The sequence below is a fragment of the Delphinapterus leucas genome, chromosome 5, assembly GCF_059928025.1.
Source record: "Delphinapterus leucas isolate spDelLeu-1000000601 "Yukka" chromosome 5, BTC_Dleu_Yukka2, whole genome shotgun sequence".
In the NCBI taxonomy this organism is placed as follows: Eukaryota; Metazoa; Chordata; class Mammalia; order Artiodactyla; family Monodontidae; genus Delphinapterus; species Delphinapterus leucas.
In genome coordinates this window covers 29,429,433-29,443,203 of record NC_143133.1, presented here as the reverse complement: position 1 = coordinate 29,443,203, position 13,771 = coordinate 29,429,433, and the positions used below count along the sequence as shown (strand labels likewise).

Below are 13,771 nucleotides of genomic sequence, written 5' to 3'. Positions count from 1 at the left end.
CAAGACTTCTTGACATTTTAAAAGCATTACTGACCCTCAAATCATTGCTCTGCTTAGCAATCACCACTTCCATCAATTTGAATGTTGATTTTAATAAACAAAGTATTCTTTTAAATGTTTACATTTTTATCCCCTCCCCAGGCTGCCCCAGTGAATATTCTTTATGTAGTTAATCCATCACGATTAAGAATATATGGATTACCCCCAAAGGGCATGGACTTCTCTGTCTTTAAGCATTGTTTTACTTATTGAAGGACTGACAAGCACAGAATTATTTCACCCATATGATAAGCTTCTGCCAGTAAGAAATAATAATAAGTCACAAATTACAGGACACTTATTTACATTACTTATTTCTTTTTCAGCTCACACACTACAATGACATGTTAAAGTTAGGCAACTAAATAAGAATTAGGCTTTGGGGCTTTGGATCCAAATCAAACTTGACTCCTTGAGCTAATATTTCTTTTCTTTTCTTTTTACCCTCTGGGTCTAATTTCTCTGTGTTTATAGTATGTGCAAACATGTTTCTCATTAGTGTTTATTTACTACCACAGGAATCACTTTGAACTCTCCTAAACCTAGTGAAAACACTTTTCTCAAAATAAACCCAGACCATATTGGGTTTTATCGTGTAAATTATGAAGTATCAACTTGGGAATGGATAGCTACCGATCTTTCCCTCAACCACAAGGTAAGAATAGCAGGTTGTGAATTGTTTTCTTTTTGTTCTAAGAACAGCATCATAATGACATTAATTTTTCAACACGTTTCATTTTAAGATTCATGTTTCTTACCTTTTTTTCTTTCTCTTCCCAGTACTTTTCTTCTGCTGATCGTGCAAGTCTTATCGATGACGCTTTTGCCTTGGCAAGGTGGGTTTTGGAATGAGATTCAATCATTTAAAATACTGTGGATCTTGTCATAAATCTTTTTAAAAATGAATTACAACAAAGTACTAATTTATAGTTTTAAATATCCGAAGCCACTATTTACATTATTTTTTCATAACTTTTTTTAAAATTAATATGAGCCTTATAGCTAAAATATTGATATCAACTCAACATACACAAAAACTCACCTATCCTATTGACTTTAGATAGGGTTTGTCTAATCAGAGTCCTTGAGCTAATTAGGAGTGACACTTGCAAATGCACAAAAGTGTACTGTCATAATTTGATTTATTAAAAAGACGAACAGTGTGTTTCATTAACTCATCTCTGTGAGCCCAAGCCCATTGTAAGATTTTATGGTTAGAGTTATCAAATCTTATTCAGGTCACTGGGGTAAGAAGTATGAGACATAGCACCCTAGGATTGAATTAAGGTACTGTTTAGGAAATTTGAATTTTTTTCTCATGGCCTGAAGGTAACTTACACTTAGAAAAAAAACAACCTACACTTTGAAAAAAATAATCAACATAGATTGGGGTAATGTTAAGAATAGTAACCACAGTACCTTTGAGACATTTTTCTCAGGTAGTCTAACACTAGTAATTCAACAAGTATTTTTTGAATTTCTGGCACTTTTGTAGGAGCTAGGGACACAGCCAACTTGCTCTGCTGGCTTTGTAGTGGCCTCATTTTAGACATAAGCAAGGTACTGAGAATGAGATGCTAGTTCCTCAGGAAGCCTCATGGCCCCTTTGTCTGTGTTAGGTGTCCCTTTTATGGGGTCCTGCATTTCCAATAATATTATATTGTCAATGCTTATTAATTATCCATCTCACCTACCAAACTGCAAGTTTCACAAAGGTAGGCACCTAGATCATGTTCCTATTCATTTTATCCCCAGCTCCTAACTGTGCCCGGCCCCTAGTAGATGTTCATTAAATATGAGCTGAATACATGGCTGGAAGGATAGTATAGCAGCACTAAAGGCATGGGAGAACTATCTTACATGGACTCCCTAGATAGTATACTGGAAGTCAGAAAACATTTGTGACATTTTTAAGGAGGGAATTTATAGGGTTAAAAAACAAGCTCTCAAACCAGGTTAAAATCCTGGTTCTGAATAACCTTGAGAAAGTTTCTTAACCTGTCTCTGCTTCAATTTTATTGTTAGTAAAATGGAGATGACCTTATAAGACTCTCATGAGGAGTAAATGAAATAATGCACATAAGGGACACCAAACACTGTCTGGTCTTTAGGAAGTGCTCAGTAGATTGTATTACTTGATGAAAAAGCATCCACCATTGTTTAGTAGCAGCAAAGAAGCATTTAGAAAAGCTCTTATGAATTTGCAATCTAGATTCCCTTTGTAGGTAACAGACAACTTGATTCTCTTTGGTGGATCTCCAAGTTTAATCTCCTGGATATGTAACAGATTAATTATTTTCATTATGCTATGGTATGTCAATCACTCATTTAATAAATATATATTGAGCACCTACTCTGTACCTGGTACTGTGTAGACTGGGGAAATTAAGTGGTAAAAGAAAATGATCAACATTTTAGGGAATTTCCTGACGGTCCAGTGGTTAGGACTCCGCGCTTTCACTGTGGAGGGCACGGGTTCAATCCCTGGCCGAGGAACTAAGAGCCCGAAAGCTATGTGGTGCGGCCAAAAAATTAAAAAATAAACATTTTAAAACATAATAGGACCATTTAGATTTTTTTTTTCAGGAAAACTCTCTGCTGTGGAAACATAGTGATCTCTTCCAAAGCTTAGAATCTTGGCTGTTAAAAATTACACAGAGCTGTAATAACCTTATAGTTTAATTTCCATCACAACACAACGCAGACAGTTCTTTTGCTTTAAGAAGTGAAAGCCTCTTGAACAGCTTTCTCTGAGGAACTGTGTACAAAGCAGATAACTCACACAACTGAATGACTTTCTCACATTTGCTCAGCTCCTTGGCCATAGCCCATAAAATTTTGAAGAGCTTCAGAAAGGTAGAAAGTGAAACAAATTTGAAAGCCAAGAAACATGTAGAATCACACAGCAACCAATCCAGAAAATACCTTAGCTATCACCTGAAGTATCGCCTGAGCTATTGAGTTATCACCCAATTTCCTTCTGTAATGCATGAGGTAAAAGGGACTCAAAGAGAAACAGACCCCACCTGTGCTGGTTAGAGTCAGGTCCAGATCACTCTGAAACTTTGGAGAAAAGCAGAAATGCGTACTTAGATGGGTAAGTGCACGTGGCTGCATTAGAATTTACACAATTCTACTCTGGTATTCAAAAAGAAATGGAACTATTGTTTCATCAGCAAGACTAAAAGGGCGGATCTAAAAACAAAAATATGCTTGATACCCCTGCCCCCAGGTTTGAGGAGCTAGTACTCTTACTGCCCTGGATGGAATATCCAGCTGGGCACATTTGTTGAAGATAAGGAGTAAAAATTCACCCAGTCACTTCTGAGTCCCCACAACAGACTCACTTCAACTATATGCCCTGCCCAGTAAAACCCTCAAATGTTCAACTTCATTTAAAGTTCCTCCCAGCCCCCAGCTCAGGCTAGTTTCAGGCCAGCCCCCTGCAATGGGAATAAAGCGCTTGATTTCCTCTCCATTTTGCTGCATGGAACTTCTACTTCTCACCATGCTGCCTCTGATTCCTCCAGTGTTAAGGCAAGGAGAGCAGAAGGAGGGCAGATGAAGGCAGGAAAGATCCTGACATGCTGTCTACTTCTGGTCCTCTCTGAACTTTGCAGATGTCTAACACCGATCCTTTTCCTTGTGTGGTGCTTTCGCGGAATATGTACCATCCACACACATTCCATTGCCAAGGGTCTTTCTCCTGCAGTTCTTTGAGGTGAGGAAGTGAAAACCTCTGAACCGCATCCAGTCTACAGGAAGTATTCATATATCCTTTCCCCGACAAGGTCTGGAAGGATGGGCAACCTCATGCAGTCCTTTATCTTCACTCCGATGTCAGAGCAGTAGCAACCACAGCCTCTCATCCTTTAGATTTCTTGGGGTATCAGACACCAGACCACTGTGCCCCCAAGCTCCAGGGTACACAGATAAAACTCTTCAGGTGGTTCCATTAAAGCCCCTTTTCTAGGCTTCATGTGAGGGGAAAAGCATCCTACACCCTCCTGTCCCCTGTGGGAGGACAGCATTCACAGTACACTGACAGAATCCTCCAAAAGCCCTCTTCTAAAATGTCTCCCTCTCCCCCTTTGCCGCTCCAATCTCTTTCGCAGGCTGGTAGTGGGCTATCAGCTAAGGGTCACAAAAACCTGTTCCTAACCATGTCAGTCCTAATTTGATGGGCCTGCGTCTTACTTTGGAGTGTAGGTTAAGGGGCTTGGTTTGGAGGCCTTGCCAAAACTGAGACAGAAAAAATCCTTCTTTTGTCTACCTGTTACAGATTTTTTACCTTTTCAGTAGCTTATATGGCACTCTGCAGCCCACTGTGTGACAAAGAGAGTGGGTGAGGAACAGCACAAGGGAAAGCAGAGAGTGCTGGCTAGCAGGCACATGGGAGGGACCAGGAGTCCCTAGGCAAGGGAGGAGTGGCAGAAAGGATGGCTTCAAAGGCCCCCTAAGCTAATGATCCAAACAGACTTTCAGTCAGGCTTCAAGGTGTAGTGGCTCCAGTGCTTTCCAAGATGAGGGCCAGGTTAGCAAATAAAGACAAGGTGAACATCAGCCACACCGAGATTACAGACTTCTAGGTACACCAGATTTACCATTTTACAGGTGCTAACAGAGCTGACCAGACCACAACACAGAACTAGATAAGCAACTTTTCGCACCCTATCAAGGACTGCCTTTTAAAGAAGGGGGAAGTAGGGGAATGCGGAAAGACTCTGAAAGGGATCCAGCTGATTGCAAAGAGACTGTTTTAAGCCAGAAATCTGAATTTAATTAGTAAGTTAACATCGAGAGACCAGACACATGGGAAGTTTTCAAAAGTCTCCACACCATCTGAAGGCTCTGCTGAAGAACGAGAGACCATGGAGTCAGTTCTATCCACATAACCACCTCTCTCAACCATTTCTAATGTCCCATTCGAAAGCCATGACACTATGTTTAATTTGAACTTCTTGGAGAAGGACTGTGCAGTCTTTCCAGGTCACACCGGAGGAAGCAAAAACAAACCTTTTGTTCCAGATTCCCCAATCTTCTGGGTACCTCAGGCCAAGACAGGAAAGTAAGAATTCCCTCAAAAGACCTCTTTGTTTTCTTCTTCTTTACAGCATTTTGTGAGAACTTTAAGTTTATAGCCTCCATCCTCTCCACACTATAGATTACAGGACAATTCTAGGATTTAAGTTCCTCAGGTTGGACTCTTACTATAAATGGAAGATTTCTGAACAAGGAAAATTCTCAACCAAATCTGGCTTTCAGAGCTGCTGCTGGTCTATGGATTTAACAGAGTTTGAGACTCAAAGCTGAGTAAAAATGCTGTCTTAGGTTGAGTTCCCTCAAAGCAGAGTCTGAAATGGAGGTTCCTGAATAGGTGGTTTACTGAGAGAGTACTCTCGTGAGATAGGGAGTGCGAGAAGCAGGCTGGGGCAGGGAAAAAGGCTGAGCAACAATATGGTCTCAGCTGGAGTCTAGCTTTGCCAGATTCCAGTAGGAAGCCATATCCATGAATTGTACTACAGAGTGGATCCAACTTGAGGGAAGCAGGCTGGCCTGTTGCATTCCTAAATCAGACAATTAATGGCCAAGGGTGGGGGTAGCATAACCTTTTAAGCCAGATGGATGTATTTGGTCAAGGGCTATTCTCTGAGGAAAGTGCAGCTATGAGCCAGCGCAGCACTGTAAGGGGGTCTGGGAGGGAAGGGCACTATACATGTCTTTGTTCTAAAAACAGATTCTTCACTCGTCGTCCCAGTAGTATCAGCATTGCCTAGGAACTTATGAGAAATGCAACTTCTTAGGCCCTACTCCAGACCTGCTGAATCAGAAATTCTAGGGATAGGGCCCAAGGGTATGTGATTAACAAACCTTCCAGGTGTTACTGATACATGCACAAACTTGAGAATCATGATTCTAAATGATACTGCTCTTCCTCGGAAGTATCAAATACCACAGAGTAACATGATTTGTGGGAAATGAAAAGTGCATCAACTTAATTCTCGAAATATTATCTCTATAATAACCAGCAAAAAATTCACTCTCAGTCCAGTGTTCTGACCATGTGACTCAAACTTAAACAAGTGATACCAAAGTGGAACAACTGCATAGCTATCAAGTATGTTGAAAAAACAAGGCACTAGGATAGGATATTGATTTTTTCAACAGTTAAATATATAGTATTTCATCAGGGCCTCTAACCTTTGGATCATTGGATTACTTCCTTACTTCTACTTATGCTAATTTAGCCAATTCTTTTGGCCTTTGTAACCAAGACCCACTCCTTCTAATCTTTTCACCTACTATAAATGTGCAGCCCACGAGGTTTCTAACCAAATTACCTGCCATTCTTCCTGAACTTTCATTAGCCTTTTCGTTAATTTGATCCTCAGAACAACAATTATTCTTCATAAGTAGTCTAAGAAAATACTGACTGGACTGTTGCACAACTGACTGTTGTGCTATCCACCCGGGAAAATAGAGAATCATTAAAATTAGAAAATTCTCAAGTTTCAACCGTCAACATAAAACTCTACAATTTTTTTTTTTTACTCAACAAACATTCTCAATAAAACACTCCATTTCTCAATATTATTTATACTTTTATTAAGACAGGCTGAATGCTCCAAAATATAAATTCTTCTAAATAAGATCAGGAACTGAGAAAATAGAAGAAATCAGCTCTCTGAACTGAAAACAAACTGTATCATATCACATTAGTGCAAATCATATGATACCAAAGGTGTTTATTCTTATCTAGCTCTCCAATACCAGTTTATCTTATCAACTCTCAGGGGAAAAATCAAGATATGGTTACATTATTTGCCATTCACAAAAAATGACCTCAAATATACTAGCACTCAATGCATCAGTATTACTTTCTCAATAATTTAAAGTTTATTCTTTAACTTTCAAAATGTAATTTGGAAAGACAGGATTCCTATCTAAGATTCTTTCCAAAACCTAGGCTGAAATTTGAGGCATAACAGATTTCTGAGAACATTATTTCAAAAGGTTCCAAAATCTTTTCTAAGGAGGAAGAAATCGAACTCTTTAAACTTTGAAATGTCGATGGTAACTTCACATTTTTTTGAGAAACAAAATCTATTTTTATTTATCAATATTATTGGAAAATGTATAAAAAGGAGATGTTTTTATGGTAAATACAAGTTCAATTGGAATGTTTTAAACATTCACGATTCTCGAGTACTGTTATATTTCCTATTCATGTCAAATGTAAAAAAATTCAATACAATACACTTATAAAGGTGCATTTGTATACTACAATCAGCTTGTGAACCTAAAATTTAAAAGTTTCTATTTGTCAATATTAACTGTATAGCTAAATGGCTTTCGTTTTATCTAAAATTCTGCCATAGCAATTTTTCAAATGCACACCTTAATGTTCTCTCTTCCCCTTTATTACTGAACATATGAAAGCACTAATACATCATTGTGAACAAACCTCTTTGATTGGGCCTTAACAGTAATGCATTTTCTTAATTGTTTAATGGAAGGGTTCTCATTAACACTGAAGTCTGTGATCCCCATATTAGTACTTTCAGTCGAAGGAAACTAGTCTGTGGTTTTTAATTTACTGTGGGCTTTCTTTTTGTTTCTTAGAGCTCAACTTCTAAATTACAAGGAGGCTCTGAACTTGACCAAGTATCTCAAAATGGAAGAGGAATTTTTACCATGGCAGAGAGTCATTTCAGCTGTAACCTATATTATTAGCATGTTTGAAGATGATAAAGAGCTATACCCTATGATTGAGGTAATGTTAATGCTATATCTTATGAAAGGAGATGTTTAGCCATTAGCAGAATAGGAAGATTTCTGAGAGAAGGAGCTCCTGGGAAACACAAAAGCATATCTTGCCTGCCAAGTGAAATCAAAGGAAATTATAATGACTTGACTAATCAAATCAAAGAGATGCTATTTGTTTTTTCAACTTGAAATGTATCAGTATTTCTGGTTCAGTATACCACTTAAAGGTGTATTTTAGTGTTAGAAGCAATACAATAGTTAATATTTTATTTAAAATAAACAATATTTTAAACCATAGATACAAACTAGATCCTATTTTTAATGGATTTATCTATGTTAAAATGAATCTATTCTCATCAAAATATGACATAATTTTTCCTTATTCTTACTGCTATTATTTCCACATTGAGATTTTATTATAAGATAGTCATTCTAAATGGTTTTCTTGGCTTTGTGATTTCTGCAGCACTTTTGCAGGACACTTGTAATTTTAAACAAATTCTGGATTCCAATGTCTAGCTCTTCCACTTTCTTTATAAAATAACTTGGACAAATGCTTTCATATTTGTGAGTCTTTGTTTCCTTTGTACAATAGGAATGTCAGCAGTTGGCTGCCTATGGTAATGGAATAGTGAGAATCATATAATATAAATGTCATTTTTAAATCCTAAGCCAATATACAAATATTAGTTATCATTTCATCGATACTTGAGCAATCTTCCTTAGTGAGGTAAGTATGTCAGGTGTTATTCTATTTATTACACATGTTAACTAAGAAGTGGAGGTTAAAAGGGGCTTACCCAAAGTTCTATAAAACATTAGAGAGTGAGTGATCCAGGATGTTCTTATGTTCGGGACTGAAGTAAAATTACAATGTTATAAAAACTTTAATACATCCCTTTCCTAGGACAGGCCCAAAGTTCTCTGAGCTAGTAGGGGAAAAGATTACCACAGGGAACTGTAGATTATAATAAACGGGAGACTGTTGCTAAATAGTAAATTATTACTCACTCTGCATGGTGCTTTTATTTCAGAAATACTTCCGAGATCAAGTGAAGCCCATTGCAGATTCTCTGGGATGGAACGATACTGGAGACCACCTCACAAAGTTATTTTTTACCTTTTTAAAAATTAATATTCATTTAGTATTCGTTTGTATATGTTAAGACATGTTGAAAAGTGGTCAAGGCCCCAGCTCTGTGTGTGTTTCTTTTCTTAGATTACTCCGTGCCTCTGTATTAGGGCTCGCATGCAAGATGGGAGACAGCGATGCCTTGAACAACGCTTCCCAGCTATTTCAGGCGTGGCTAACTGGGACTGTAAGGTGACTGTTCACCATGTTTTCATTTCTGGAAGACTTTAAACTGAGAAGTGAGGAATTAAAATCTCTAAAATACTGTTTCTTCTTCTAGTCTTCCTGTAAATCTCAGGCTTCTGGTATATCGGTATGGAATGCAGAACTCTGGCAATGAGACTTCATGGAACTACACTCTTCAGCAATACCAGAAAACTTCATTAGCTCAAGAAAAAGAAAAGCTATTGTACGGATTAGCATCATTGAAGAATGTTACTATTTTGTCAAGGTAAGCTGGAACTTTTGAAAAAATTACGTGTATTGGTACTTGATAATTTATATGTCACAGTCTCTTTAAAATGCTAATTATGGATGATATGTTTCCAAGAAAATCTATTAAATAATTATTTTCCTGGCAAGAAACAAAATATCCCTGTAAGAGTTGCTTAAAAAATAAAGACATGTAATCTCATATAAAAAATTCTGGAGGTAGGGAACTTCCAGTTGTGTACAGTGGTTCAACATTTTCATCCAAGACCTAGGCTCTTTCTCTTTCTTTTCTGCCATCCTCTACATGTTGGACGTCTTATGACTTCCAGAGCTCCAAGCATTTTGCCTTCACACAAATACATTCAATGGAAGAAGGACAGGAGCAAAAGAGCTCCTCCTCACAAGGCTCTGTCTTTTATGATAAGATGTCAGTTATCTCCACTTCCCCTCATAATCCAGAGCTAGGTCACCCTTGATCATTCTGGGTTATACTCTGGATCTACCATTTGATCATTTGCTGACTAGGATGAACTTGAATTCCTTTGACTGATTTGGGTCAATCATGATACTCTGAGGAAGGGGTAGTAGTTTACCTTCCCTAGGATCAAGGATACCTTGACCCAAGCCCAGAACAAAACTGGTCTCTGTCAGCAGAGGAGTGTCTGCCACAACATGCATAGACACACACCCAAAAGGTATTTACATTCCACTCAGAAGGTACAAAGACTGCTTGAAGCCCATTTATGAATGTTCTCCCACTCCACATCTATGTCCCAAATCAACTAGCTTCTGCCTTTTTTATTTTTTGCTTAGTTATGGTTTCTGAGTTATTTACTTCATTTAAACAACACTTAAGATGTCCTTTCTATGTACAGGTATATAGGTTGTGGGAATAAAAATGAACAAGAATGAAATCTATCCTTGAGAAACTTAAAGGTTCCTGGGAGAAGCAGAATATAAATAGTAAATTACAATGCAATAACCATTCTATAAGGACTACTAGAAGCAGTTTGCTTTTACTTAGCAGGGCTAACAATACACTTTCACCATCTCACCTTAGGGCTATATGTGAATTCTTCTCTCTGCCCTAAGATAGTCTATCAAGAACTTGATCATCTTGACATTCCACAAAACATTATATTGATTCATTACTTTGATGGCATTGTGCTAATTGTATATGATGAGAAAATTAGCAAGTACTTAGATGCCTTACTAAGACTCTTGTGAACTAGAGGATCAGAGATAAATTGTACAAAATTCAGGAGCCCACCACACCAGTGCAGTTTCTGGAAGTTTACCAGAGCACGTTCAGATATTCCCTCTGGGTACAGCCACGACATAAATTTAACAAAAATCTATTGATTTGGTCACTTAATTTATCTTGCACTTATTTGCATTATACCATAATTATAGCCAACTAATCCAACCATACAAGTTACATTAGAAAGTTGTTTTTTTACAATCTAGGGAAGAGCAAATAAGACAACTGTAATCCCATATTAAATAATAATATAAGTACTTTCCTTTAATTTGCTGGTTTTGGGGGGGGTTTTTAGTATAATTGAATAACCAGGTAAAATGGATGAAGTACTTCTATTAAATAAATACAAATAATTTTTTAAATTAATAGTTGAAATTGTGGTTGTTTTTAGTACCTCCAAAATAATTTAAATGTTCCTAAAGTTTACATTACACTAGTCCTCAAAATTATAGGTTGTTCTTTAAAAAGTTAAATATTTTAGAAAATATTAAATTGTGTTTTATCATTTGTCTTACTTAATTGACTGTGTCAACTGGTGACTCAAGAATTGAATTACTGGAATGAAAGCGATGTTCTATTGGAATTTAGCTAAGGGTGAACGCTAAAAGTTCATTTTGAATTGTGTTTCTGTTTGGCTTCTCTTAGATATTTGGATTTGCTCAAGGACTCAAATCTTATTAAAACTCAGGATGTGTTTACAGTCATTCGATACATCTCATATAATAGCTATGGGAAGACTATGGCCTGGAATTGGATACAGCTCAACTGGGAATATCTAGTCAACAGGTGGGATGATCAGATAATGGTTTATTGTTCTGTCTGATACCATCCACAAGTTCTTTCTTTTTCTCTTTTCTGTGCTTTCTCTGACATCTACACGATATCTGAAATGGTATATTATCAGAGGTAAGGATCATGGTATTTTCCTTCCAGGGAAGCAATGTACTAGTTAATTTTAAGCATAATTCATTTTCTGGAAAGTAGTGTTTCCAACTGATCAAAAGAATTTTGAAATCTGCAAAGATGACTAAGCATTATTTTTAGTTTGGTTAAAACAAGTTAATTCTGCCTATTGTGCTAGCACCTAGCATAATGCCAGGCACATATTTAGTTCTGAATTAATTTTTAATGAAAACGAAATGATAACTCCTGGACCTGGGTTCCCATTAGAGCCCTACATCTTACTGAGTTCATATGGATAACTTTTGCCACCCTTAACCAGATAATTAAGCTTTAGGTATTTTGAAAATTTCTTTTTTTTTTAATTATTTTTTATTGGAGTATAGTTGTTTTAAAATGTTGTATTAGTTTCTACTGTACAGCAAAGTGAATTAGCTATACATATACATATATCCCCTCTTTTTTTGGATTTCCTTCCCATTTAGGTCACCACAGTGCATTAAGTAGATTTCCCTGTGCTATACAGTATGTTCTCATTAGTTGTCTATTTTATACATAGCATCAATAGTGTATATACGTCAATCCCAATCTCCTAATTCCTCCCTTCTTAAAAGCAAACTATATTTCCCGGGCAATAGCAGTTTTAAAATAAGGAGCAAGGACAAGAGATGAACAAATGAGCTAAAGAGATGGTTTCCTAAATTTCTTATTTCTTCCGCCTCATATGGAAGAAATGTTGCTACTCTTGGTCTTGATCCTCTAAATTTAATGCTTATTTCCATTAAAAAGATACTTCTTTGACAGGGTATAAAATATAGATTATATGTCCCAAACAAATATGTAAACACTGACCAAAGAACTATACCATCTATAATCCCCATACCAAGAAATGGCCTCTGTCATCTCCTCCTAATCTCTCGTCTTCCCTTCAGCACTGCCTAGTGCATAATGACCACCTTATCAGAAATACTAACTGCAAAGATAACTTTTTATTTCTATACTCTTTTCTACCCTACAATTAACCAGTGTGCCATTATGTTCATTCACATTTCTTATCCTTCTGAGATCCAAATTATATCTCTAGCTCTCAGCAAAGATACCCTACATTGCTTTTGTTTACTTGTGATAAATTTTTGTCTTTTGTATTCTTGCAACTATTGAATGTAACTGCTCATCCATTTCTATGAAGATTGATTGGCATGCTTGTGTATGTGTGTGTGTGGTGTGTATATGATGTTCTGTTCATCTGTTTATAATTGTTTCAATAAACTATTTGGTTTAGAATTAATAAATCTACCTATTGAGAACATGTTATCTGGAGGTAATAGTTCATATTATGCAAGGTAGTATTTTCCATTTTGAAAGATATATGGCTAATGACACGTACTGTGTATTTTGTTTTAATCGAAAAGACTACGCAACTTTTTTTTTGGTACATGCTGTAAGAAACCTATGTAGATAAAAAAATGCTTACTATTAAATTATTGTGAAAATATAAGTAAATAATATTCTATTTTACATAATAAAGTGGGCACTTCCTTATTGTTTATTAAACAGAATATTTCTCAAGGCTTATTTGAATTGCTGTCATGTGAGTTATTTCAAATAATGCATATTTCATTTTTAAAAATTAGCTCATTGTTATACCTCTTGAGAATTAAGAAGTAGGAAAAAGAATAGGTGTTACATTGCCATAAAGTCATAAACAGTTGGCCTTAAATCTATTAGACCTAATGTTGAAATTTTCAGGAAAAACAAATTGATGAAGTATTTGCAGTGCTAGTTCCAAAACCCTCTCCCAAGGCTTTTAATATTTCTTCATAGTCTAATGATCTAATTCTCATATCATTTCAAATAGCCTAAAACATAAAATTATATAATAACCACATGTCAGATACAAAAAAGCCCAATATTAATTATGGTTAGTTTGAAAAATATATAATTTCCCCATTAAAATTGGATAAGACAAATTAAATAGAAATGATCCAAGCGTTAGCCAAATATTTTCAAACTCTTAAATGTTTTCCAGACTTCAGAATGTGTGGTTTTATTGCCTTTGTTTCTGAACAATTTATTGTCGTCTTAAAATAAATAAGCTGCTTTTTTATAAAGCTTTTGTTAGGTGATTTTTATGACAGCTGATGGCCACACCACTAATGTCCTTTCCACTTTGAGACTTAACCACAAAGTTCCAAAGATACTTCAGAAATTATTATTTGCTTTTGTTTATTCCATTAAAC

At 36.3% G+C, this 13,771-nt stretch overlaps 1 protein-coding gene across 1 annotated transcript in view; it reads left to right on the top strand.

The window, feature by feature from the left end:
• The window catches only part of ENPEP (glutamyl aminopeptidase), a 104,417-nt gene that overhangs the window by 82,977 nt on the left and 7,669 nt on the right, over nt 1-13,771 (top strand). Inside the window, exons 12-18 of the mRNA XM_022596307.2 lie at nt 558-694; nt 820-875; nt 7,663-7,813; nt 8,841-8,914; nt 9,026-9,130; nt 9,219-9,389; nt 11,277-11,417. Coding sequence (XP_022452015.1) covers nt 558-694; nt 820-875; nt 7,663-7,813; nt 8,841-8,914; nt 9,026-9,130; nt 9,219-9,389; nt 11,277-11,417 — 835 coding nt within the window. The remainder of the gene's footprint in view (nt 1-557; nt 695-819; nt 876-7,662; nt 7,814-8,840; nt 8,915-9,025; nt 9,131-9,218; nt 9,390-11,276; nt 11,418-13,771) is intronic.